General features: G+C 38.0%; 3 protein-coding genes and 1 long non-coding RNA gene across 4 annotated transcripts in view; 1 reads left to right on the top strand and 3 right to left on the bottom strand.

The window, feature by feature from the left end:
* ATBCAT-5 (branched-chain amino acid aminotransferase 5 / branched-chain amino acid transaminase 5 (BCAT5)) overlaps window positions 1-24,196 on the bottom strand; it is a 52,389-nt gene extending 28,193 nt beyond the window's left edge. The window contains exon 1 of the mRNA XM_008237843.2: window positions 24,178-24,196. The gene's annotated coding sequence lies outside the window, so the exon portion shown is untranslated. The remainder of the gene's footprint in view (window positions 1-24,177) is intronic.
* Window positions 4,828-6,631, top strand: LOC148921014 (uncharacterized). The gene is made up of 3 exons (XR_016123591.1): window positions 4,828-5,204; window positions 6,371-6,511; window positions 6,590-6,631. It is a non-coding gene; the product is annotated as an uncharacterized LOC148921014 (long non-coding RNA).
* Window positions 10,737-11,255, bottom strand: LOC103336112 (pathogenesis-related protein PRB1-2-like). The gene has a single exon (XM_008239153.2). The coding sequence runs from the start codon at window positions 11,253-11,255 to the stop codon at window positions 10,737-10,739; it is 519 nt and encodes a 172-aa protein (XP_008237375.2).
* LOC103335814 (Serine carboxypeptidase S28 family protein) lies at window positions 12,319-17,890 on the bottom strand. Its single transcript, XM_008238849.3, has 10 exons — window positions 17,351-17,890; window positions 17,080-17,266; window positions 15,243-15,376; window positions 15,046-15,158; window positions 14,812-14,935; window positions 14,121-14,273; window positions 13,849-14,004; window positions 13,102-13,181; window positions 12,963-13,012; window positions 12,319-12,827 (listed from the first exon to the last, which is right to left on the bottom strand). The coding sequence occupies exons 1-10, from the start codon at window positions 17,753-17,755 to the stop codon at window positions 12,685-12,687; spliced, it is 1,545 nt and encodes a 514-aa protein (XP_008237071.2). The 5' UTR covers window positions 17,756-17,890; the 3' UTR covers window positions 12,319-12,684.
* Window positions 24,197-24,455: the final 259 nt, after the last annotated feature.

Below are 24,455 nucleotides of genomic sequence, written 5' to 3'. Positions count from 1 at the left end.
CAATCAAAAAAGAGTTATAGCATTTATGACTCCCTAAACTAGAGAGCATGATTGAAATTTAAATTTTACAGAGAGCTCCTAAAATAACTTTTATATGTTTTTAGCTAAAATTTAACTAAAAAATAGATAGCATGATTGTGGATGCTCTTTATTTCTTAGCTAAAATTTGGCTAAGAATATAAGAAAGCTATTTTAGGAGCTCTTTAAAAAATTTCAACTTCAACCATACTCCCTAATTTGGAGAGTCATAAATGCTGTAATCTTTTTTGATTGGTACATCTCTATTAAAAAATAAAATAAAAAATAGTTAGCATTAAATAAAAGTTTGAAATACTCATTAAATAAAGCAGCAATAAATTATAGGGAGCCATTAGGAGTCCTTTCTCTCTTCTCATATTTAGGAGCTCCTAGAGAATTCTCTATTTTAGGAGGTGGATAGGGAGCGTGGTTGAAGTTGCATCCACAATGGGCTCCCTAAACCACATCCTTAGACAAATTTTAGGGAGGAATGATAAAAATGCAACTCCAACCACGCTCTCTATCCACCTCCTAAAATAGGGAGTTCTCTAGGAGCTCCTAAATCTGAGGAGAGAAAAAGGACTCCTAGTGGCTCACTATAATTTAATCCTGCTTTATTTAATGAGTATTTCAAACCTTTATTTTAATGCTAACTATATATATATTTTTTTAATAGAGATGAACCAATCAAAAAAGAGTTATAACATTTATGACTCCCTAAACTAGAGAGCATGATTAAAGTTTAAATTTTATAGAGAGCTCCTAAAATAACTTTTATATGTTTTTAGCTAAAATTTAACTAAAAAATAGAGATCATGATTGTGGATGCTCTTATAGGAACTCCTAAATCTATGGAGAGAGAAATGACTTGTAACATCCCACATTGACCAATGGAGAGGGGTGATGTGTCTTATATATACATGCCGGCCTCCATCTAGCACGAGGCCTTTTGGGAGCTCACTGGCTTCGGAGTCATGGGAACTCCGAAGTTAAGCGAGTTAGGACTAGAACAATCCCAGGATGGGTGACCCACTAGAAAGTTGCTCGTGAGCTCCCAGAAACAAAACCGTGAGGGCAGAGAGGGGGGCCCAAAGCGGACAATATCGTGCTACGGCGGAGCCGATCCTGGTATGTGACAATTTGGTATTAGAGCCACTCTACCTTGTAGTGCGAGTGTGACGAGTACGTCGAGCCCGTAAGGGGGGTGGATTGTAACATCCCACATCGACCAACAGATATGGGGTGATGTGCCTTATATATACATGCCCCCCTCCATCTAGCACGAGGACTTTTGAGAGCTCACTGGCCTCGGAGTTATGGGAAGTTAAGCGAGTTGGGGCTAGAGCAATCCCATGATGGGTGACCCACTGGGAAGTTGCTCGTGAGCTCCTAGAAACAAAACCTTGAGGGCAGAGAGGGGGGCCCAAAGCGGACAATATCATACGGTGGAGCCGATCCTGAGATATGACATGACTCATAATGGCTCTTTATAATTTAATTATGCTTTTTTTTAATGAGTATTTTAAACCTTTAATTCATGCTAACTATTTTTTATATTATTTTTTAATAGAGATTGATCAATTGAAAAAGAGTTATAGCATCTATGACGCCTTAAATTAGAGAGTATGATTAAAGTTAAAATTTTATAGAGAGCTCCAAAAATAGCTTTGATATTTTTTAGCTAAATTTTAACTAAAGAATAGAGACTGTTGATGCTCTTTTTCGGAGAGGGTCAACTTACAGAAAAAGGGATTTGTCTTCAGCAGGGAAAGAGTCGGGCCTTCAATAAAGGCTAGCTGCAGAAGACAAAATAGGGAAGCAATGCGTCAAGCTCCGAGCACCGATGTGGAGCCGCTAAAGACTCTCCGATGCTTAAGTCAGCTAAGAAGGGCAACTTTGCAGAGTAATAGTAAAAGGCGAAAAGTAGTTACCCCTCTTACTAGGGTACTGTTCCCTTTTTATAGGGAAGTGAAAGTTGGAGGTTGGTATAGATTTCCGATGTGGGACTCTGTGCAAGTCGCCGCGATGGTGACACGTGTCATGAGAATTAGGTTTAACGATTTGTGAGCTTTGGCAGTCGGGAGTTTCGGCAGGTGCTTGGCACCTCGGAAGAGTGTCTTCCTTCGGCAGGAGAGAAGGCGTGTCCTGCCTTGGTGCTAGTTGTTTTGAGACTGGATATGCTCGGTTGATTATGGTGTAAACAGTAGTCCCCCAAGTTCGCGGTCAAGAAGTGACTTCTGGGTTGGGAACTTGTAAGCTTTTGCGTGATCATGACGTAGCATTCCAGGTTCAGTGGGAGCCGTAGGGCAGTCCCTAGTCCCCCAAGTTGTCAAGCTAGAAGTTGCGTTAACCCTTGGAAGGTATAATAAAAGCTGTGTTAGCCTCGGTGATTGTTGGTAGCTGGGTACCTTGAAAAGAAAAGTAGACTTGGGTTGTCGAAGCTGCAGTGATTGTTGACTCATGTCTTGCCATTGGGTAACCAAGTGATGGTTTTGAGTAGCAAAGGCCTGGGTCCCAAAAGATTGGGCTGAAGCTTGAAGGAGAAAAGAATATGGGCTTCCATTTTTCCATTTTCCTAGCCCTCTTGCCATTCCGGCCCTTTTTTTTTTTTTTTTTTTTGTGAATGGCCAAGTGGTATGGGCTTTGGAGAAATTTATGAGCCCCGTACATATGGTGTCCTCGGCCAATCAGTATGCAAGAGCTGGGCCCTGGATTGGCTTTGGCAAGGCCTCATGGGTCTGGGCCCGATGAGTTTTGGCAAGGGCGTTTAAAGGAGGAAAAAGAAAAATATGGCATGGGGCCCGGTTCTATTCCAGCAGACATTAGTGTGGCTGGGGTGTTAGAGTGAAATTGGGGCTGGGCCGTAAGTTTAGCTTAAAATGACTGGGGCTTGGCAAGTCTTTCTTGACCAAGTAAGTTGCTAGGGTACTTGAAGGGAGTATAAAAACAATCCCACAATGCTTGCCGCTCGGCAAGGTGAAATCAAAAGGGACCAGGTACTTGGCATGAGTGGGTCTTCGGCGGGGTTTAGTTGAGCCATAGCTGGGCCTGAGGTTTGGCTAGGAAGCTGCGTAAGTGGCTGAGTCACAAAGCTAGGCCATTGGGGCTGAGTCCTTGTGTTGTTGTAGCTAGGACTTTTACTCCTTCGGTAAGGAGTCCAAGGATTGGATATAAAGGCTAGGGTTTTGAGAAAGAGGGGTGTGTCTCAGTTTTTGTTTTTACGGAACCTGCCGTTCGGCAAGTCCCATTTGAACTTTTGCACAAACTAGATTCGGCAAGGCTGGGTCAATAGAAGCTGGGTATCTGAGCTTTGGAGAAAGGTAACCTTGAGCTGGTCCTTCGGCAAGCAGGCATATATATATATATATATATATATATATATATTTTTGTTTTGGGCATCGTTCCATTCCGCTCAACCCTTGAGCCTTGCCGAACGACAAGGGTGGTTTGAAGGATTTTTGGAGCTTCCAAAGTTGGGTGGTCTGAATCTCGTGAGTTGGCCGTGACTTGGAGCTGGGTTCTCCTTGCCATTGGGAGGTTTGGCTAGGAGTTGGAGCTGGTCCAGAACCGAGTGCCGAGTTTCGGCAAGGTTTGGCTGTCTCAAACCATTTCGGCAGGTGAGACTTGGCTTCTTGGCAAGGCTTGGTGAGTTTTGCTGCTGTGGCCTTTCCGCTTGATTGCACGGAACTTGCCGCTCGGCGGTTCCATTCAAACTTTTGTCTTCGCTTTTGTCTTGTTGTGGTGTTGAAACACTTGGATTGTCCAGAGCGGGCTTCACACGTTGGCAAGTTGGCTAAGTTCCAAGGAGGAGGTTTCACCAGCAGCAAGGATTTGGAGCTTGGATTTGGAGGTTGCAGATCTTGACAAGAAGGAACATCGTGAGTCCTTCAATTTTTTTCTGCATTTCGTGAGCTGGGATATTTCCAGCTTCGGCAAGATGGAAGCTATGTGAGCTAAGCAATTTAGTATGAGTGGGCTGTTTGGGCGAGTTGGTAAGTGGGTGTCCTGATGGACTTCGGGTTTGGCAAGGTGTCCGATCCTTGGGTCCAGGCACCCAAGCCTTGGCAAGGAAAGAAAGGGCACGAATTGGGCTCTCCTTCCGAGTTGGGTGTCTATAGCAAATTCAGCAGGTGGGTATTTGGCAAGGTGGTGACCTGGGCCTTGGTCTTGGTGAGCTTAGGCTGTGTCGATGGCCAGAATTGGGCCGGGTAGGCAGTCTTGACACCTTGAGAATTTCATGAGTCCCCATTTGGATTTTTCATGGTCCTTGCCGTTCGGCAAATGACCTAGGACCTTTGTGATTATCTTTGTGTGTTGTTTATTCGGCAGGTTGCATGGAGCTAGGCCGTTAGGCAAAAAGTGCTTGATTGCTTCGGGGTTTGGCAAGGCTCTTGGGCTGGGCAGATTTGACCAGTGAGAATGAGTCGAGCTCAAGTAAGTGCTGCTGGGTCTTGATCACTTTGAGTGGGTCCGTTGCAATTTTGGGATTTTGAGAAGGAGATTGGAGCTAGGTTCGGCAGTGGTCTGCAACCGTGAGTCCGAATAGCTGGGATCTTGAAGTCAAGGAGAAAAAGTCGTCGGGCCCCTGCGTGAGCCTGCGACCTGAGCACTTTGTTGTTGGCCAAGGAGCTGGGTTGTCCGTGTAGCCGGGCTTCGGCAAGACACTAAAAAGTCAGAGCTGACGTGTTGGGAAGTCACTGGAGCTGGGCCTTTGGTAGGTGATGAGTTGAGTTATCCATGAGCTAGGCCAATCGGGTGATATATGTGGAGAAATTTCTTGGAGCCGGGCCATTTGAGGTTGGGCCAATTTGGCAAGGCTTGGTGATTTGAGGCTGGGCAAACTTGAATTGTGAGGCCACCCATTTTGCATTTCCATGGGCCTTGCCGTTCGGCAAGGACCCTTCAACTTCCTCCGTTTTTTTTTTTTTTTTTTGACTAATTTGAAATTGCAAATGCTATGTAGGTACAAGGATTTTGGAGGGAAGGTGAAAGGGTGCTAGGGTTTCTCTTATAACCCTAGGGCCTTATAAATAGGAACTTGAAGTGACGTAGGCATCATACTTGGAGATTTTTTTGGAGAAAGATTGTCAGAAAGTGAGAAGGAGAAAAAGATTTCCAGTGAGATTTTGGTGGTGGTGTTAGGGCCAAGAAGATTTCCAGCGAATTTCCGTGGTGGTGCAAACAAGGTTAGATCTCGTTTCCCCTGAATTTTCGAAATGAAATTCCACCTTTGGTATGAACATGTTGAAGAGTATGATGAAAACCTTGAGCATGAGTATGAACATGTTGAATGTATGCATCTAGATCAAAAAGCATGTAGAGGCCGTCTAATTTTGTGTTTTTGTGCTCGGATCCTCTTTGCATGTGCATTAGTTCATTTTTCTTGTTTCTGCATGTTGTAGATGTCTGAGAGTGAAGAGGCCAGTGAGTATGTTTGTTCTGAAGAGAGACAGATAGTTTTGTAGAAGGGCTTATAGAAGCTAGGATGGGAGTTCATGAGGTGAGATGGTGGGCCATCGTAGAGTCCGGGTCGAGGCATATAGGAGGATGCAGAAGAAGTATAAAGTGTTAGAAGCCAGTGTTGATCGGGTTCTAGCCTTGGCACATACACCGGAGGTGGGCTCGAGCAATCAGACATCACCATCAGAGTCTGTGGGTATAGCCATGGTTTCAACTTCAGAGGGTGGACATCCGGGTTGGTGTTCCGTTGGGGAATCGGAATACACTCACAGAAGCCAAGTTGGTTGAGCTTCGGACAGATTATAGTGTGCCATCCTATGTGGGCCTGAGGTTACCTAGTGCGCGGATGTAGTGAGATATCCTCCGGAGGGTTCAGTGATGATATTCACCGATATGTACCTAGCATGGTCTCAGACTACCATTTCATCCTTGGGTACAGATGATGCTGGCCAAGTTGGGGTATGCGTCGGGGCAATACAATCCCAACTTTTGGCTACTTCTGCATGGAGTTTACATTGCTTGGTGGTTGGTTGGGTTGGGGGAGCCAACATTTGAGCAGTTTATGTACTTGTATTCGATCTCCAAGCAACAGGGAACCTTTGGTGGTATAAGCCAATTGCCGGAAGGCAAAGGAGAGAGGTTATTTTATTGGGCATGAGCACGCAGAAGTCTTGGCGGAACAGATGGTGCTTGGCCTATGGTGATTGGGAGTGTCCTCCAGGGAAGACCGTCTCCAGACACATTCCAACCCACTTCCGGTCGATAGGTCCTTAGCCCCATCCTTTAAGACTAGTTGTGTTGTAGTGTTTTGATGCTTGGGTCTTTATTTATGTTTTATTGTTTTGCTTGTGCAAGCATAAATGGCTAAGTTGATATCTGAACTGTGGTGCAGGCTCGGTGAAGTGGGGACCGATCTCCAAGGAGCGAGAAGACGAGGTTGAGAGAGTGAGGTCACTGTTGTCGGAGACCCATCGTGAGCGTAGAAACTTAGTCACCCAGAAGAACCTGTACGAGTTCGGACTCTTGCAAGGGAGTAAGTACCTGGGTCACTGTTGTTGTTTGTCTTATGATTCATTTTGTAGTTGAAACTGACTTAGCTTTTGATGTGTAGTGGCAGGGATCATAAGGGGGAGCACGAAGGTGGCCATGGATCCTGGATGATCCCGAGATGCGAAACGGCTGAGGAGTCTCGGGCCAGAAGGCAGAGAATAGAGGTGCCCAACAGGCTGGCCTTGGGAGGCGCCCAGAGATGATGAGGGCCTAGTCTACGATGTCGGGAAAGAAGAGAGCGCTGGAGGAAGCTCACCGGGCGTGATGGGGACAGGGCGAGGCTTCCTCCTTGACCCGCAAGCACCGCCGAAGCTTCCCTTTGGTATGGATGATGTTTACGCCGATGGGGTAGAGAAGGTGGACTTCTCCGGCTGCGCGGCAAGAAGAATGAGGTGAACCCGGCCATGCATCGGCAGGAGGCTTCCTTGGTGAACGTCTTCCTGGAAGGCGTGAAGAGTGACCCGAGGTTCTGGCGAGGACCCCGGCTACCTCCTATGCAGATCGGGCCCGAAGACGCCTCCCGACCGGCATATGTAAGTTGGCGTGCCTTAAGACGTTGTTCATATAATTCGAATTTGCCTTTAACTGATCATGCTTTGTGTTGCAGGCTTACGGCGAGATGTACGTGAATATGGCTAAGGCGGATAAGGAGATCCAGAGGTTGAAGAGGCGCAATGAGATGGCCAAGGATAAGATAGCGGAGGCGCAGGAGGCCATCCAAGAGAAGAACACCCTGGTGCTGCAGAAAGCGGCGATGGCCAAGGAGGTGGAAGAGCTGAAGCGATCGAGGGCCTAGGAGGTAGCTGCTGCCCGGGTCGAAGCGATCGAGTCGTTTCGAGGTTCGGATGAGCTGAGGAGCTACATCATGGATCAGATGGTGGCGATGCATCATGGATCAGACTATGATTGTAGATGCTCTTATCATATTCTCTTTATGTGTCTTCTCATTACATATATAAGAGCATCCGCAATGAACTCCGTAAACCACCTCCTTAGATAAATTTTAGGGAGGAGTTGAAAAATTACAACTCCAACCATGCTCCCTATCAACCTCCTAAAATATGGAGGCATCTAGGAGCCCCTAAATCTAAGGATAGAGAAAGAACTCTTATTGATTCCCTATAATTTAATGTTACTTTGTTTTATGCATATTTTAAAATTTTAATTAATGCTAACTATTTTTTTTTTTATATAGATGGATCAATTATATTGAATTAAAAAATTATTATAGTATTTAAGACTCCCTAAACTATAGAGTATGATTGGTGTTCAAATTTTATAGAGAGCTCATAAAATATATATTTTTTATAGCTAAATTTTAACTAAAAACTAGGAAGCATGATTGTAGATGCTCTAAGTAAACTTGTATATAAGGTAATTAAGGAATTGGAATTGGATAAACTATTATCCCCTAATTGATTCCACTCTTGATGTTTCGGGTATTTGACTACAAATTTTAATATGGAACCGATATAATGTTTTATTCGTTTGTGTTATTAAACGCATGAGAAGTTAGAAATTAGAATCATTCCAATACCCATGTGTTAGCAAAAATGGGAGAAGCAAGAATTGGGATCATTACAATACCAATGTGATCCTTAATCTTTTAGTCCACCCATCAATTTGTTACATCTCGTCGCATTCCATCAACACATTTGTCAAAAAATTGGTCACTTACAACCAACTCTAAATGGTATTTTTCATCAAAATACAACATATCAACCCAAAAGAAAACATAAATATCATGTATTATGCTCAATCATCTCCATGATGGAATTCTAGAGTTAAATCCAAAATGGAGAGTAGATGCCTTATTAAGCAAGCAATATGAATTTTATTTTGTCTCCTTTGTGGATGAGTTATATTCAGATAAAAATAACCCTTTAAAGTTGTTAACGTGACCAATTTTAACGAAAAGTTTAATGGAATGCGACAATATGGAACACATTGATGCTTAGAACAAAAGATAAGGGTCACATTGATGCACAGATTCATAATCTACAGTCTGTAGGTGCTCTAAGCACCCTCTCGATTCAGCCTCTCAAAAGGTATCTCGCAAGAATCCATTGGGTTCTTTACTGGTATACTCTTTACGACACGTGGCAGCCCCCAAAACTATTCTCACGAGTCCCACATCAAAAGTTTACACCAAGAGGACACCCAAAACCTCTATAAAGAAGGTCTATTGCCCCTAGGGCACAAGGTAATAGTTATTGGACATTCATGCCCTTGCTTTGTCAATAGTTAACTCCTCTATTCTTTGGCTAACTTTAGCATCAGAGGGCTTTCGGTCGGTACCACACCGATACCTTATGTCTTATCTACTGCTCTTCCCTTTCTCTTTGTGCAGATCACCTTCACTTGCCAAGAGAAGTGCTGACCGAAGGCAGATAAGATCACACCTCATATTTAAGTTGGGCCCACTACTGGTCATCTAGTTTTGAGCACCAACAATTTGTATTTGGGTTAAATACATTTTTGGTCAATGTGTTTATGCCTAAAATTTATTTTAAATATTTGGAGTTTTAATTTCATCAATTTTGTCAAAGAGTTGCAAAACATTAACAATTTAAGCCATTTTCATCAATTTTACACTAAAAAATATTAAAATATTCATTAAGCAATTATACTTAATGCATAATATGTGCCCCAATTGGCCTTTTTATCTTATTTTATAATTTAACAAATTGAATAAAATTTTGATAAGAAAACGCAAAAAGGAATGTGGGTGAAGACAATTGAACCTGTTGTAATTATCCTATTTTTCTTTTTATTTGAACTATTTTTAGTTATATTGTTTTACTATTTTACCCTAACTATATTACACTTTATTTTTTGAGATTTCTAGTTAACTCAGGGTATTTTCAGAGATTTTAAATGTTTCACTTTCAAGACCTTCTTCTTTCATGCAAACTTTAAGAATTGAAATTATTAATTAAATGAGGATAATATGGTAAATTCGCATGTTTTCATATTTAAAAAATAAATATAAAAATAAAAATAAGATAATGGACCCTATTTTTATGAAATTAAATTTTGTTTTTTTTTAAAACCTTTCATGCATGAGCGTGTCATACAAGAGATTAATATATATATATATATATATATATATTAAAACAATAATATTTTAAAATACAAAAATGAAAAAAGGAGGGAGAGATCAGGGCATTGGGGAAGATGGGTCAGCATCACACCAACCAACCAAAACCACATTTCAACCTCTCACCAATAATTATTTTGTGTTTGCTTTATGAATTTTCTTTTTTGCTGTTTTAAATTTTGGTTCGGGTGCAGGGGGATTTCAAAGTGGCGACTGGGTATGGGGTTGCAGTTGGCAAAGGGGAAGGGTTGTGTTGTGGAGGGAGTGGGGGCAGTGGGAGGTGTGGTGCTGGAGTATCATAATATTCTATAATTTCTTGTGGTGTTGGGCTGTTTGTTTCTTTTAAATGACATTATTTTATTATTAAAAATGATTTTATAAAATATTAAAATAACTATATTTATATATTTATCAAACATAAATTAATTATTTAATAATTTTAATTAAAAAATTGATGGAAAGGATTAAAATTGTTAACGTTTGGTACCAAATTGATGAAATTGAAAACTTAGTGACTAAAATAGATGTTTTTGTAATAGATTTTTAGTATAAACACAAAAACATCATTCAGTAAATATGGTGAACATCACAATTGCCAATCTGGTCCATCAACCACAGCAGCTGGATGATATATTTCAACAGTGAGATTTATGATTCCTCTATCCACAGCATAAGATCAAGATACATATATAGATCTGCCTCTATCCACAGCATAGCTCAAGATACATATATGGAATCTGCCTCTATCCACAGCATAGCTCAAGATACATATACCCAAGATTTTATTTCTGCCTCTAGAATCTGCTGCCCCTTGTTCACAGCAAAACCACTAATTGAATTGTGATATATATATATATATATATATAGTACTGCAAGCAGGGCAATATATAATTGTTGTTTTATTCGGCACTTCGATTGTGAGGCCAGTTTTGATTTTCTTCGTAAACTTTTTTACATATTATTTTTCATTTTTCCTAGCAATGGAAGTGCAAAGCACACCATCTCAATCATCTCCTTGTAATAATTAACTCTTAAAAGATTATTGGTAATGACACAATAATTAACCCAATTAATTATAAGTTGAACTGCATGCAAATCTTAATCACGTCTAATAGGGCTTCTCTCCAAGCCAATTCCCTGGAGGATCATAGTTGCATACGATGAGCTGCCCTCCTCCATTTGTGCATGCAGCACGAGCACAGCCCACACGCTTTGTGTCCTTCCACACAATCTGCGTATAATGTCCACACATCTGCCCAGGGACGCAACTATTGGTCTTGTGATTATAAAACTTCTTCTCATGAGACCACGACTGTACTGCGAACCTCCCGCCCCACAGCTGCTTCCCGCCGCCCCAGAAGATGTTTTCGCCGTAGGGCCCGTTCGAGTGGATCATCCCGCACCCTGAAACCGCTCTCAGGTTGGCGTAGTGCCGAGCAAATTCTGCCAGCTTTACGTCCCACTCCAATGGCGGAAGCCCTATTTGCTTTCGTGCATTGTTGTGAACCCTCAAAAAGTCATGTGCGTTTGCGGTTTGGACACCGAATTGATAACGAAGAGCTTCTGTGGCTTGCAGCCATATGTTGATGCATAGAAAAGCTAATAAGAACTTCGCTACGCTTCCCATTGAGCTTCTTGTTCTTTTGGAATTAATGGTGCTCCTTGCAGGGGTTTGCCTATTGTATAAATAAGCTGATCAGAAGCCTCTCAAGGTGCTTGAAAATGGGATGTGTGTAACAATGAGAGATAACGGAATAACCGATAATTTGTTTCGTACGTCTTAATAAGGAGAAGACATATCTGAATGAGCCTGCGTATTGGTTTACATTATGTCAAGATTTAGCTTATTTGTTTAACAACATTAGTGAGTTATAACAAATTAACGTAATTATGTTTCTCAATTAAGTCCAGTTTAATGAGGTCATGGGGATACAAAATTAGGCGCCAAACCCTGGCCGTGGAGAAATTATTGTATGGTATTACGGTTACGTGGTATAAAAATCATCTACGTGTTATAATATGAAAGATAAATGGAGTTTAGATTTTCTCACTTTTAGAGTATAATATATGAATAAATATTATATTAATAATACAAGTTATACCGTGTCACATACTCACAGTATCTATGACATGATTAATTATTTAATTCTACGTATCACAGTTTGTATATATGTAATACAGAATTTGCATTTTTTTTATATTAATTGTTGATAAAACGATATTCTAACTAATCTAATGGAATTGTTATTTTCACAGATTTCTACGATAGAAACGCAAAGGCTAATGTCCTTCATGTTTGTGCTATAAAAGCATTCTATTTTGCAGATTTCTATAATAGAAATGGAAAGACTACTGTGGCAAGAGTCAACATCAAGGATTTCAAGACTTGTAACATCACTGAACCATATTATACGTGATACGACGATATAAGTATCAATTAAAACGACCTCGCAATTTCTACTTTATTAGTATCAAATCAGAGCAATGTATGAAGGGACAAAATTTAACTGCTTGTGTGAAAAATCATCTCTAAACTTCGTTGAAGTACATTATCTTAACTTGCAATGTTGTTTCTTAATTGTTAGGGGTTTTAGTTTGTGGGTAAAGTTGCTTCCCCTCATCCGTAATTTAGAACTAAACAAATTTAGAACTATGAAGCACGCTCTTAGCATATAAAATATTTGTAAAAATGTAGAATACCGATACATTTTTATTGATAAACAAACAAAAGTACAAAGCAACGACGCAATATGAGAGTAAATCTTTTCTAGTGACCAAACGCAACAACATGTTGAATTGATTTGGGGAGAATCACAAACCACCCAAAATGACTTAACCCCAATTCAGCAACTAGAAGCACATGTACTCAAACCTGCAATACATCTATTTGGGGTGGTCGAAATTCAGCAAAGTTGTCCTTCCATTTCTTAAAATGAAAGCATCCTTTGAAAGATGATTCAATATATACACCCAAGTGTTGTAAATTTGGTGGTGGTAGCCGTGCAAACACACAAAAACCGAGGTCTGAGAATTTACACATTCAAATTTAGAGACCTCTACATGTCAAATTTTGATTTCCTTTCTTGATAGAATTTCTCTAACCACCACCCTTCTATCAGCTTAATTTCAGTTGCCCTTTGATCTACCAACCATTCAGGATCTTCTTTCTTTGAGAAACGCAAATCTATGTGGTGGGCACCTGATAATCAAAAAACAAAATAAATGAGCAGTTAATAGCTTCCAAGCAATTTTTCTTTTTCTAAGTGCTCTGCTCTCAGATGACAACTATAAAACAGATATATGGTTGGCTCCAACTGTTTAGAGTAGATGATACCTTCTTCGGTAACAAGAGCAACGATAGTTTCTGATACATTCTGCAGGACACTGTGATAGATATCATTAACAGCCATTAGAACTCAAATAATGAACTTTTGATGGCAATAGTTGTTGAATCAAATAAAAAGAACGGTTACCTGCCACCACTCCATGGATCCAATAAGCCATTGGAGAAAATGATATTGCTTCCAAACGATTTCAAGGTGGCCTTAATATCCTTCAAATTTAATGCCCAAGAGTATCAGTATCAAACTATACAATTTGAGAAGGTACGAATCATATGATTATGTCAGCACCAATGAACAAGGAAAAAGTAGCTAGGGGCACATGCTGTTGTTACCCACATTCTAGGAAGTAATTGCTTCAAATGTTCAATTTCGAGATTTCAACGATTGAAGTTGTAAGAAATGTGAAAACAACTACTTTGAAACACTATAAGATCAGAGCTCAATAAACACTAGGAGATCGGAGGTTATAGGTTTCTCTTGCATGGTAAGTGACAATAAGTAATCTAAATTATACCCAAAGTGTTCAAATTTATTTTGATCAAAATATATTGCCAGACCAGTAACATTGCAGCAGATTTATTTTGAATAGAAAAATCACCTCTATTAACTCATAGGAGGTTACACAATAAACTAAGATAATTATGTGATGTAAGAATAGGATGTCTACCAAACACTATCAACTGTCAACCCAAGGAAAAAATAGGATGAATAAGGGAGAGAGATAAGATCATTATGCAATGAACGAGTACAGAGACACTATTTCACACTAAGTAATTAATATTTAGCAACAGGGATGATCAAATGATCAAATGATCAAATGAAAATAAACTTTGAAGTGGAAAAGATAAATAAATTCATAATACATCATCCTCTTACATGTCCGCCAAATTCTGTTGTGATCCGTGTAGGCCTTGGTTTCACATTGTAATCCTTCCAGCACTCCTCTTTAAAAGAAGAGAGATTATAATCATAGGTTTGAAACATGCTTGCATCCTGGCTACAAGACATGGGCATAACCATCTCTGTGCAAGCCTGTATAAAATAAAGGAAATAACAGAAGACATTCTATTACAGGAATTTATGAGTACTTAATTTCAACCGTCTGTTAATTTGAAAAAGAAAATACTATCACTGTAACACTGATAGACCTGCCAATTCCACCCATCCGTGCCAACGTCGGAATCATCTATCAGCTCAAAGCATTTAGCTTGTCCAGTGTAATTGTAGAATATGCTTACACCTTCAAATATGCGCTCCAGTGTGCTAGTCCCATCAGGACAACCATCAATCTTTCTGCAAACCTACTACAAGAGCTAAATGACTATTTTGATTTGCAGCAGAAGCAAAAACCATTGCAGAAATCTTGCTAGACATTTATTCAAAAGCAGCACAACCCCAAAAGGGAAGACTAATTTCTGGTCTAAATTCCTAAGATAAGATACAAATAACAAAAGCTAGCGAGAGACTATACTGGAAGTGGCAATTATTGGCAAACACCTTAATTGGAAAAAACCGTTTTTTTTTTTTTGTCATGGCGTTGCAGTTGAAGAAAACATAAACCAATGAGGGAAATTATTTAATCATCAAAACAGAAATAAATAGCACAGAACCTAACTATCTACATTATTTGGGACAGAATATTATACTTGAAATAGATACGCAGAAGACACCCTGGTATGCGGAAAAAAAGGAACTTGGATGCGCCTCCGAATTTTCCTTTCCTGGATTAATAATATAAAAAAATTGCCTTTGCACATTTCGGAGCGGCTGGCAAATAATAGGTTTCTAGTATACTCACTACGAAATAATGTCTGTGCTGCGAGAAAATGACCAACTAACCTCTTTTATCGGGTGTCCTGGCAAAGGCATTACAAATTCAGCAGCATATGGGTAGTTCACCATTGCCAAATAACTATACGCAGACTCCAACCAATTTGCAAGATCATTGGTACTATTTAGTTCCCTGAAAAATGGCTTTGATCAGCTGAAACTCAGTGGCCAGTGAAGAAAGACCATTTCCATTCTCCACTAGGAGGATAAAAGCAAATGCAGTAAATTGCACAGATTCCTTACCGACATAAATGGAAAGTTTTTGTCAGCTGGCGAAGGCCGTTTTGCTTCTTACCCTCGGTTACCAATGTATCCCAGGACTCTTTTATAGTGTTAAAGCAGCTGCTGCTTTCACGCTAGGGATATAAGATGGAGGTTATAATTCATCACCAAAAACATATACACCATGAAAAATACGGGAAAAGAAAAACACAAGTTACCTTGAAACCATTAGAAACGATATCGTAAAACGTTTCTGGTGGCACAATATCTTCGAATTGAAGAATTGGTGCCGAAGAAGCAAGTGCACCAATTGCAATGTGAGGATACTTAAGCCTCATCCAGGCTGCTAACACTGTTTTCAAAATCAAAGCATGAAAATGACATCCCACCAAAGAGACCATTTGCCTATTTGTGATAATTCTACATAATTAATGCAATTGAATGAATATATCACACATTTTTAATTACCAAAATCCAAAATAACAGTAACTTTCACCAAAACAGAGCATTAAAAATTTATGGGCTTCTCCAATATTGGTCCCTACAATTTCTATTTCCTAGACATATACCCATCATTCTATAAATCTATGTGTAAAACCCAATTTCAAACTTAAATGACCAGTAAGATATAAGAGGTCATAGTATTCCTATGTTTTTACATCCTTGCCATCAGACTTCATATTTTATTTATAATTTATTCCAAGCATTTCATTAACTGCCATAATTGTAATTAAAACTCCCTATTAATAGCATATCAATCACCCCATTTCTTTTGGTTGCCATTCCCTCTAACATATGGCCCCTTAAAATTGCAAATTAAAAAAATAAGTAAATTACATATCCAATAATGTACATATGAAAAATATAAATATAGATATAAATATATACGTATAAAAATATAGGTATATTATTTACCAAAAAAATTAACAAAAATAGGTCAATTACTTTGTAATTGAAATTTCCGTACATTTTCATAAATTAAAAATAGGTACACAATAATTTATAGAAAAAATGTACGTTGTATAATTGAAATTTATGCACATGTTGTATAATTGAAATTTATGCACATTTTTTATAAATTAAAAATAGGTACATTATTTAGAAGAAAAAAATAAGTTCATTATACTAGGTAAATTGTTTTACTAGGTATGCATTATTAGAGAAAAAAAAAAGTACATTGTTTAGAGAAAAAAATAGGTTCATTATACTAGGTACCTTATTAGAGAAAAAATAGGTACATTATTAGAGAGAGAAAAAATAGGTACATTATTTTGAGAGAAAAAATAGGTACATTATTTAGAAAAAAAAAATTAGGTACATTATTAGAGAGAAAAATAGGTACATTATTTTGAGAAAAAAAAGGCTCATTTAAAAAAGAAATTGTTTTCATAAAACAAAAATAAAAAGATGATCAAATTATTTTTCATAAAACAAGTAATAAAGAAAAAAAATAGGTACAATATTTGGAGAAAAAATAGGTTCATTAAAAAACGTTTTAAAAAACAAAGCAATAACTAAATTATCAAATAATTTTTCAACATAATTAGAATGTACTATTATTCATAAAACTATAATAAAAAAGAATACTGGTCGTATAATTTATAAAAAGAAAACAACATTAAATTTAAATTATTAATACTTTAAATAGATTACTAGTCGTAATTCATAGAAGGAAAACACCATTAATTCAAAAATAGATTACTAGTTGTAAAATAGATTACTAATACTTTAATGTGGAATTTAATATTTAATTTCAAATAAGTTTCTAAATTAGTTCCTACATCCATTACAATTGGAGATATTTCCAAATTCAACGGGTGTCATTAGTTACACCCTCATAACACATTAACTTATAAATAGGAGTAGTTTTGGAATCCAAAAAATACAATAAATCAGATTTTAAGTTATATTAGGTAACTTGCTTAGTTGAATCTTAGTCATCGGGTATTATTTGAAAAAATTGGGTATTTTAAATAGAAAACTAAAGGAAAGGGTCATAGGTGATTTAAAATGAATTTTATGGGTCTAAACTCAATTTACTAAAAATTTACTTACTTCCGCCATAGGATCCACCGAAGAGCACGACGGGGCAACCTTCCGCCCGCAAATTTCGCTTGAGCTCCGTGATTAATACGGCAAAATCAGCGAGGGCTTGCTCGGCCGTGAGAAACGACAGCGTACTGGCATTCTTATACGCCTCGTCTTTACTCCCATACGGCATGGACTCTCCATAGTACCGGTGCTGCCAAATTCAGAAAGCAAATTAATTTTTGGTCTTTGACTTCTTTTCTTTTGTAATTTTCTTGGGAACCAAACATAAACTTACTTCGGGAAAGAGGATCATAGCGCCAAATTGGGGGGCGACTTCCCAGACGAAGCCGGTGTTTTCGGCGAACCATTCGATGTCACCTGCGTTGCCACAGTAGAAGAAGATGGGGCCCACTCGCTGTGGGCCCACCCAGTGCTCGGTGTTGATGAGGTACCGCTGTTGGAACCTCGGGGAATCCGAGAAGCTGAAATGGTCAAGACGCTGAGCGAAATATCGGGTTTCGTATCGGATTTGTGGTTGCTGTTGTTGTCGTTTCGGTGGTGAAGAGCTTGAGAACTTGCCCAGGAAGCTGGAGGAGGGGAAATTGGACAGTCGTGATGCAAGTGACGGTGGAGATGAAGTGATGATGGTGATGAAGAGGAGGAGAGAAAGAGAAAGATGGGAGTATTTGGGCTTTGCCATGTTTGCTGTTTGAAGAACTGAACTGGTTCCTGGAGAGCTGTTGCGGCTGGAGGGTCAGCTGGAGGTGGAGCTCAGGTGGGTGTGAGAGCAGTGTAAAGTAAAAGCGACTAGTAAATTTAGAGTTTGATTAATGTGATTTGACACGTGGATGATGTTATTGGAATCTTTTTGTGGAACTGTTAAGTATTGACTAGGAGGCTAAACGAACACCACATGAATCTTGGGCTCCGGCTTAGGTTTCTAAGAGCATGTCCACTCCAAAAAGTTAAGGTTAAGGCAAAAACAAGTAAATAGCTGCTATTATTCACGTAAATAGTGGCAATCTGCTTTTTTTGGTTCCACCCTAAAGAAAGCAAGGGCAAGAAAAAAAAGATTTTATGCAACAAAATATAAACAAGTTAGAAATGCAAGAAATAAAATGATTATGCAAGAAAAAAATAAATATGAAAGAAAATATAAACAATTTACAAATGTAAGAAAATAAAAATTATAATTTACAAATATTGAAAGGAAAAAAGTTTGTATGATGAGGTCCAAACCCTAAAGACCAGGCAGATCTTGCCCGGGCTACTTGGTGTGCGCTGGAGGTCCAAACCCCTTGAAAGGGGCCTCTTGCCCTGACAAAAGGGTCTGCGCTAGAGGTGGCCTAAACATTTCAAGTCTAAGACATGTACTCTTAAATTGGGCTGCTTTTTTTTATAGCCCCGCCAATGAATCTGTTTTGGGCCCAAAGGTAATTATAATTTTTATTAAATAAAAGGAAACGATGTTTCGGAAAGAGATACTAAGAACAGGAGCTTCTCCAATAAGATTTGTAATTAAGGACTAGTTGATTTTTAATCTCAACTATTCATACAGTGACTAAAATTAAAAGTGTTTAACTAATCTTTTTTTTAAGCAACATGATAGTATTTTTATTGATACGATGATCACAAGTATAATCGGGTTATGTAGCCTACCATCTCAACCACAAATGGAAAAAGGAACGTTGCCCCTGATAGAGCACCCATCGTCCCTCCAGATACATACCCGTAAAAAACTACTCATTACAATCCTCAAACAATACATCAGTAATAAATCTGGATTCAATAAGTTCAATACAAGGAATTTTTTTTTCTTTTTTTTTTTTCCAGCATTTTTAGCATGAAATGGGCCCCTACTTTATATGCAGTCTTTGTGTCCTTGTTTACCATGTTGGGCTGGTAAACCTCACTCCACCGTGCCTCGTTTCATAATTCCATCATGTTTTAGGTAATTAAGTTATCGTAATGGAAAGACCAACACAGCTAGAGTAAACAAGGAAACGTCCATGCACTGTAACCTCGCAGATGCCATATCATGCGTGGCATGGAAGATAAAAGTACCAATTCAAACGCCCATGCTCGTTTTACTTTACAGTCGGTACCTTCTCCAAGCATTGCGAAACTGGATAACAATTAGCTGTTTGTGTCAAAAATCTTCCGTAAACTTCATGTAACTAATGATTATACCTGTGAAAAATCACCCCAAATCGATTGATACCAAACATTTTTGTTCACATAAACCAATTAAATATAACAAGACAGAATCAAATTAATGGAATCCAGAGAAAAGCAAGTTCAACAAGGGTTTTTTTTGTTTTTTATTTTTTCAAATCAAATATAAACTTCATTAAATAAACTTTAATAATATAATTAAAGACATCAACATGACATCTAAAGTATCAATCCCAAAATGTTTGGTATCAATCGATTGTTAAAGTAAACAAAACACACACGTGAACAATGAACAATTTCAACCCTGTGAAAAATCACCCCAAATCGATTGATACCAAACATTTTCACATAAACCATATAACAAGACAAAATTAAATTAATGGAATGTAGAGAAAAGCAAGTTCAACAAAGGTTTCTTTTTCTTTTTTGGATCAAATTAAATTTCATTAGATAAATTTCAACAAAGTACAATTAAAGACATCAACATGATACCTAAAATACCAATCTCAAAAGGGCAACAAACTAACGAAGATTTTGATTCCATATAACACCCCACTATCAATTATCTGTTTAGATTAAATGAAACAAACACTAGATTTGCGAGACGCGATCTTTACTTGATGAAGTGATTAGGGATTTCAAATACAACAATTAATTGGAAGCAAATGGTAATGAGATTTGTGTCAAGCTAATATAATTCACAAACTAATAATAATACATAATTGTGAGATCCAATAGCAGCCATTAGAAATGTGCTAATCTAATGATTTAAAACTTTTGTAATAAATACGGTTATATGAATTCGGCCATATATATTAATATATAATTTTCAATGATGGCCCTTGAAAAACTAAAAGTTATAATTTGCACGTCTTTTACACATTTTTTCATGAAGTAGAAACTGCAAAAGGTTTTCCCTATCAATTTTATTATAGTTGTGGCAATGACAACAATATTGATGCCTACACTAGAATCTAAAGCATATTAGGTTTGTATACTTGTTTAGTTATAAGCCAAAAAATTGATTAATTACTATGATGAAACAAAGCACTAATAAGTATTCCAACCAATTCATTATGCCTATTTCAATTTTTTAACACATTTTCTTTTTCTTTCTTTTTTCTTCTTTTTTTTTAAAAATTTAAAACATATATCTTTGGAATATTTGGTGGCTTCACGTTGTAAGTTAATATATACCGTTAACTACATGAAACCCTTCAAACCAATAGGCATTTTTCAATTTCATACATGATTTGTTGGACATTTACAAACTCATATATAAACTTGTTGAGACTCAAAAAATTCATGGTTGGACCCAAATAAATTATTAGCCTAGAACGACTCTCCAAGCGTAAGGCGGAGTACAAAAACCCAACGCATGCACATGACACGCTAAATAAATAAATTTGCTAGGGGTTGAGATAAAATATACCGGGTCTACAAGCTCATGCCAAAATTAAACATCGCAGCCCTTCTCAGGAACGATAAATTAAAACATGCCAAGAGACACGCCATGCCAAGCATGAAATCGTTGTCTCACACCTAAACGCCAGCCATGGGCCCAAGCCACTCAAATGTCCGCTTGCTTTGATTGTAGCATGGATGGTAATAAATCAACATGAGGCTCATTGATGGGCCGAGAAATGGAAAGTCTCGTTGCTTGGGAGCTCAGACTCAAGCCCATTTCTTAGGCCCAAACATGTGGGAAAGTATAAGAGAGAAAATAGCTCATTAGCCCAAGCAAAGTAGCCTACTAATACAAACAAAAAGCCCAATGTTTAACAAAAAGCCCATTTACTTAAGGAACCACCTCGGCCCATATAAAACTCCAAAAAATAACCCACAAAAGCCTCAGCCCTTTTGAAAAAATAGCCACGTGAGGAAGGTTGGTAGATTCATTGAGCAAAGCTGCTGGGAGGTTCCATCACATGCAGGGAGCAAGTTCCAAACCAGAGATGCTCAAAGAACCAAGGAATACTAGCCTACACAGTTAAGCACTTGACCAATATATTCACTTCCTTTCCTTCATCTGATTTGCCCAAAGAATGAGGAAGGGAAGAAAAAAAGAGCTAAGAATGGAAGTTCCAACAATAAATAAATCAATGAAAAGGCATTGAGCTCCCAAATTTCCTGAATTCGTACAAATAGATAGAGGCAATTTTTGCCAAGATAGGGTCAAAGAAGAGGAGGAGAAAGGAGGAAAAAGCTTAGCAAAAATGGGTAGAAGCCATTAGAGTTTCTTGAAAAATGGTGGTTTCCAGCGGCTATAAATTGAGGCTTCCCTTACCTAACAAAGGCAACTCAGATTCAGAGCGCAAGCCTCTCTCTAACTTGCAAAACCCAAAGCAACCTCGCAATGCACTGCTCATCTTCTTCTCCATTTTGTTCTGTTCTTCATTTTCTCTTTCTTGAGCCAAATCACTCACAAAACATCTCATTTCTTACCTTAACACTTTCTTTTCTCATAAAGTAAGCCTAAATTCTCTCTAGATGCTAAACTCATGTTGATTTTGCTCTCATGCCACATGCTACTCACGCTGAGCTAAAAAGATTATCTGTAAGCATGCCAAAACCACCTGTAAGCAGCCATTATTTTGGTTGATGAAGGTAACCAAAATATTTCCTAAGGCTTTGCTACCCTTTCAAAGTATTTTTGAGGCTTAATTTTCGAACCCAAACAAAGGCGGTCTCTCGGTGCTCCTTTAAGAGCCCACCCATTATAGCTACAGGAAGAAAAAGTCCCCTACAAAACCTTTGAAAACCCTACAAATTACTCACATCGTTAGTCAAATTGTTAATAAGTCTACAAAATGCCTACATGGAAAATCGAGAATCCCACTTGTATGCTTACAGAATGTCAAGACCTGATTCGAAAATAAGAAATATTCCCGAATCATGGTGTGAGTCATACCATAATCATAAGAATAAAATCCTACAACCATGATATGATGAGAAATAAAGCCATAAATAATATAAATTTACATAACAACGCAAAATTAGAGTCGCAGTAGCTCGTAGTTAAATACACACTAAGATTCTTATCAAACGGTTGACTACTTATAAATATTAATTACACACATCGACAACAAAAGCCTAGTAGCTTGGTTGAAACCCGCTCCCTCAAACTTCACCTTGAATCCAACACAATCTATTAGGGTATGAGCATTCTAATGTCTAGTAGAGTACCGTTAAACTCCTTAAGGTCAACTATCACAATTAATCAAAGTGACATGCATCAAACAATACAAGATACATGATTTATGCATCCAGACTAAATGAACAAATTTGCATATGCAGTGATGCCATGAACTCACTCCCTTCTAATCCCACTAATTCATATTTTAGGGCAACAAGCATGCACGTCCCATACCATACATTTTACCACTGTGGCTTCGAATACCTTAAAATATGAACTAATGCTCATCCGTCCCTTAACTCATTTTTATTTTGTTTACAAATTTCTCAATTTTCACTTTGAATTAGAAGCCCTGCTCCCATCACCTCAATATATTCAATTTTTTTTTCTCAGATATATATATCTAAGGCATTCTCTCACCCCTTAGATATACCTCAAACGACACATACACCCCAAACACCGCTATATTTATGATGCATATGTAATGCAGTGCAAATATCATTTACCTCTGATGAATAATAATACAGATACTAACAATAATATTTCAAATTTAATCCCATGAATACCCAATGTCGAACAATATCCACGAAGAAACATCAATAATATAATAATAATCACCGAGCAAAGCAACAATAATATTCATACTTATAGTACTATGTATAAGCACCAAGATTAAAAATGATATAATCTAATAATTGGGGAATCAGGAAACCCTACCTCATGTCCGACTAGTTAGATTACCCAATAAGGACAAATAATAATTAGTGCTTTTGCTTAACATAATTTTTGGTCAAAAAGTTACGGGTCTCGGATGGTCTTGAAACTAATGTTAACGGATTTAAAACGAAAAACCAAGTTGGGGAGGGTGACGAACGACACCAACCTTGCACCGCATGTGCTAAACACACATATTGCGACTGCATGGTACTATTCATCGTCTTCCCCAAAAGACCATTTTCCACCTGTTTTCCGCTTCGGTTTTGGCATAACTAACAATAGTAAAACTTTGCAAAAATATACTCAAATTGAAGCTTGTAACCTTAGTTTTCTATACATATGAAGATTTTGAAAACGGAGCTACGGTTAACGAGAAATTCGAACCCAAAGACAGACCCAAAAATCTGAATTTTCGTTTTCCAGCTTCCTCTATTTTGACAGTTTTGAAAACCTAATTTCACTCCAATATTTGATCCCCCAAAACTTAACCAAAATCAGTGAAATCAAAAGGGTTTTGACCCTTGCTATTCCTAGTGTCCAAAAATTACTTCACAGATCAAAGGAACATGAGAGCCAAAGTAAAGCCCATGAACTGAAATTTCTAGAAAAATACAAAGTTCAGAATTTTCTCAGAAGTTTCTTTCAACACACCTCAAATACCATCCTTAAGGCTCAAAATCATACTCCAACATCATATCCTTGGCATAAACTTCCCAAAAACAAGATTTGGATCTAAAGTTTGAAACCCAAACCCAAAAATTTATCAACACACCCAAAATCCGGAAATCTTGATTTCAAAATTCTTTTTTTGATTTTCTTATGCCTTAAAAGGTTCATAGATCATTCTCCAACTCAAATACAACTATAAATCTACTCAAACAATTAATTATACAAAAACTCAAGAATTGAAAATGAACTTAGAACAAGAATCCCACTTTTCATCCTTCCAATGGCTTCAACACTTAACTTTTTTTTTTCTTCTACCTCTCACATTTCTTTCTTAAGTCTCTCATGGATTAATAGTAATGACTTCCATCTCCCTTATTAACAAGTCTTCTTCTCTTCTTCTTCTTCTTCTTCTTCTCTCTCTCTTCTTCTCTCTCTCTCTCTCTCTCTCTCTCTCTCTCTCTCTCTCTCAATTATCTTCTCCCTCCCATCAACAACTCACCCCCCTTAGCTCTAAAAAAAAATTCAGCTTCATTAAGGAAGATACCTTAGGCTATGTGAGTCATAACTTTAGGCTAGGTGACTTACCAATTTAGACTAGGTGACTCACTACTTTAGATTAGGTGACTCGTCCTTTCGTAATGGTGGATTGAAAGCTTGAGGTGCGGGGGGAGAAAGAATGGGAGGAGGGTGGCTTGATGCCCTC

This window comes from Prunus mume, linkage group LG1, assembly GCF_029339155.1.
Source record: "Prunus mume cultivar Tortuosa linkage group LG1, ASM2933915v1, whole genome shotgun sequence".
NCBI lineage: Eukaryota > Viridiplantae > Streptophyta > Magnoliopsida > Rosales > Rosaceae > Prunus > Prunus mume.
The sequence above is the reverse complement of the archived record's forward strand: the minus strand, read 5'-3'. Positions and strand labels throughout refer to the sequence as shown.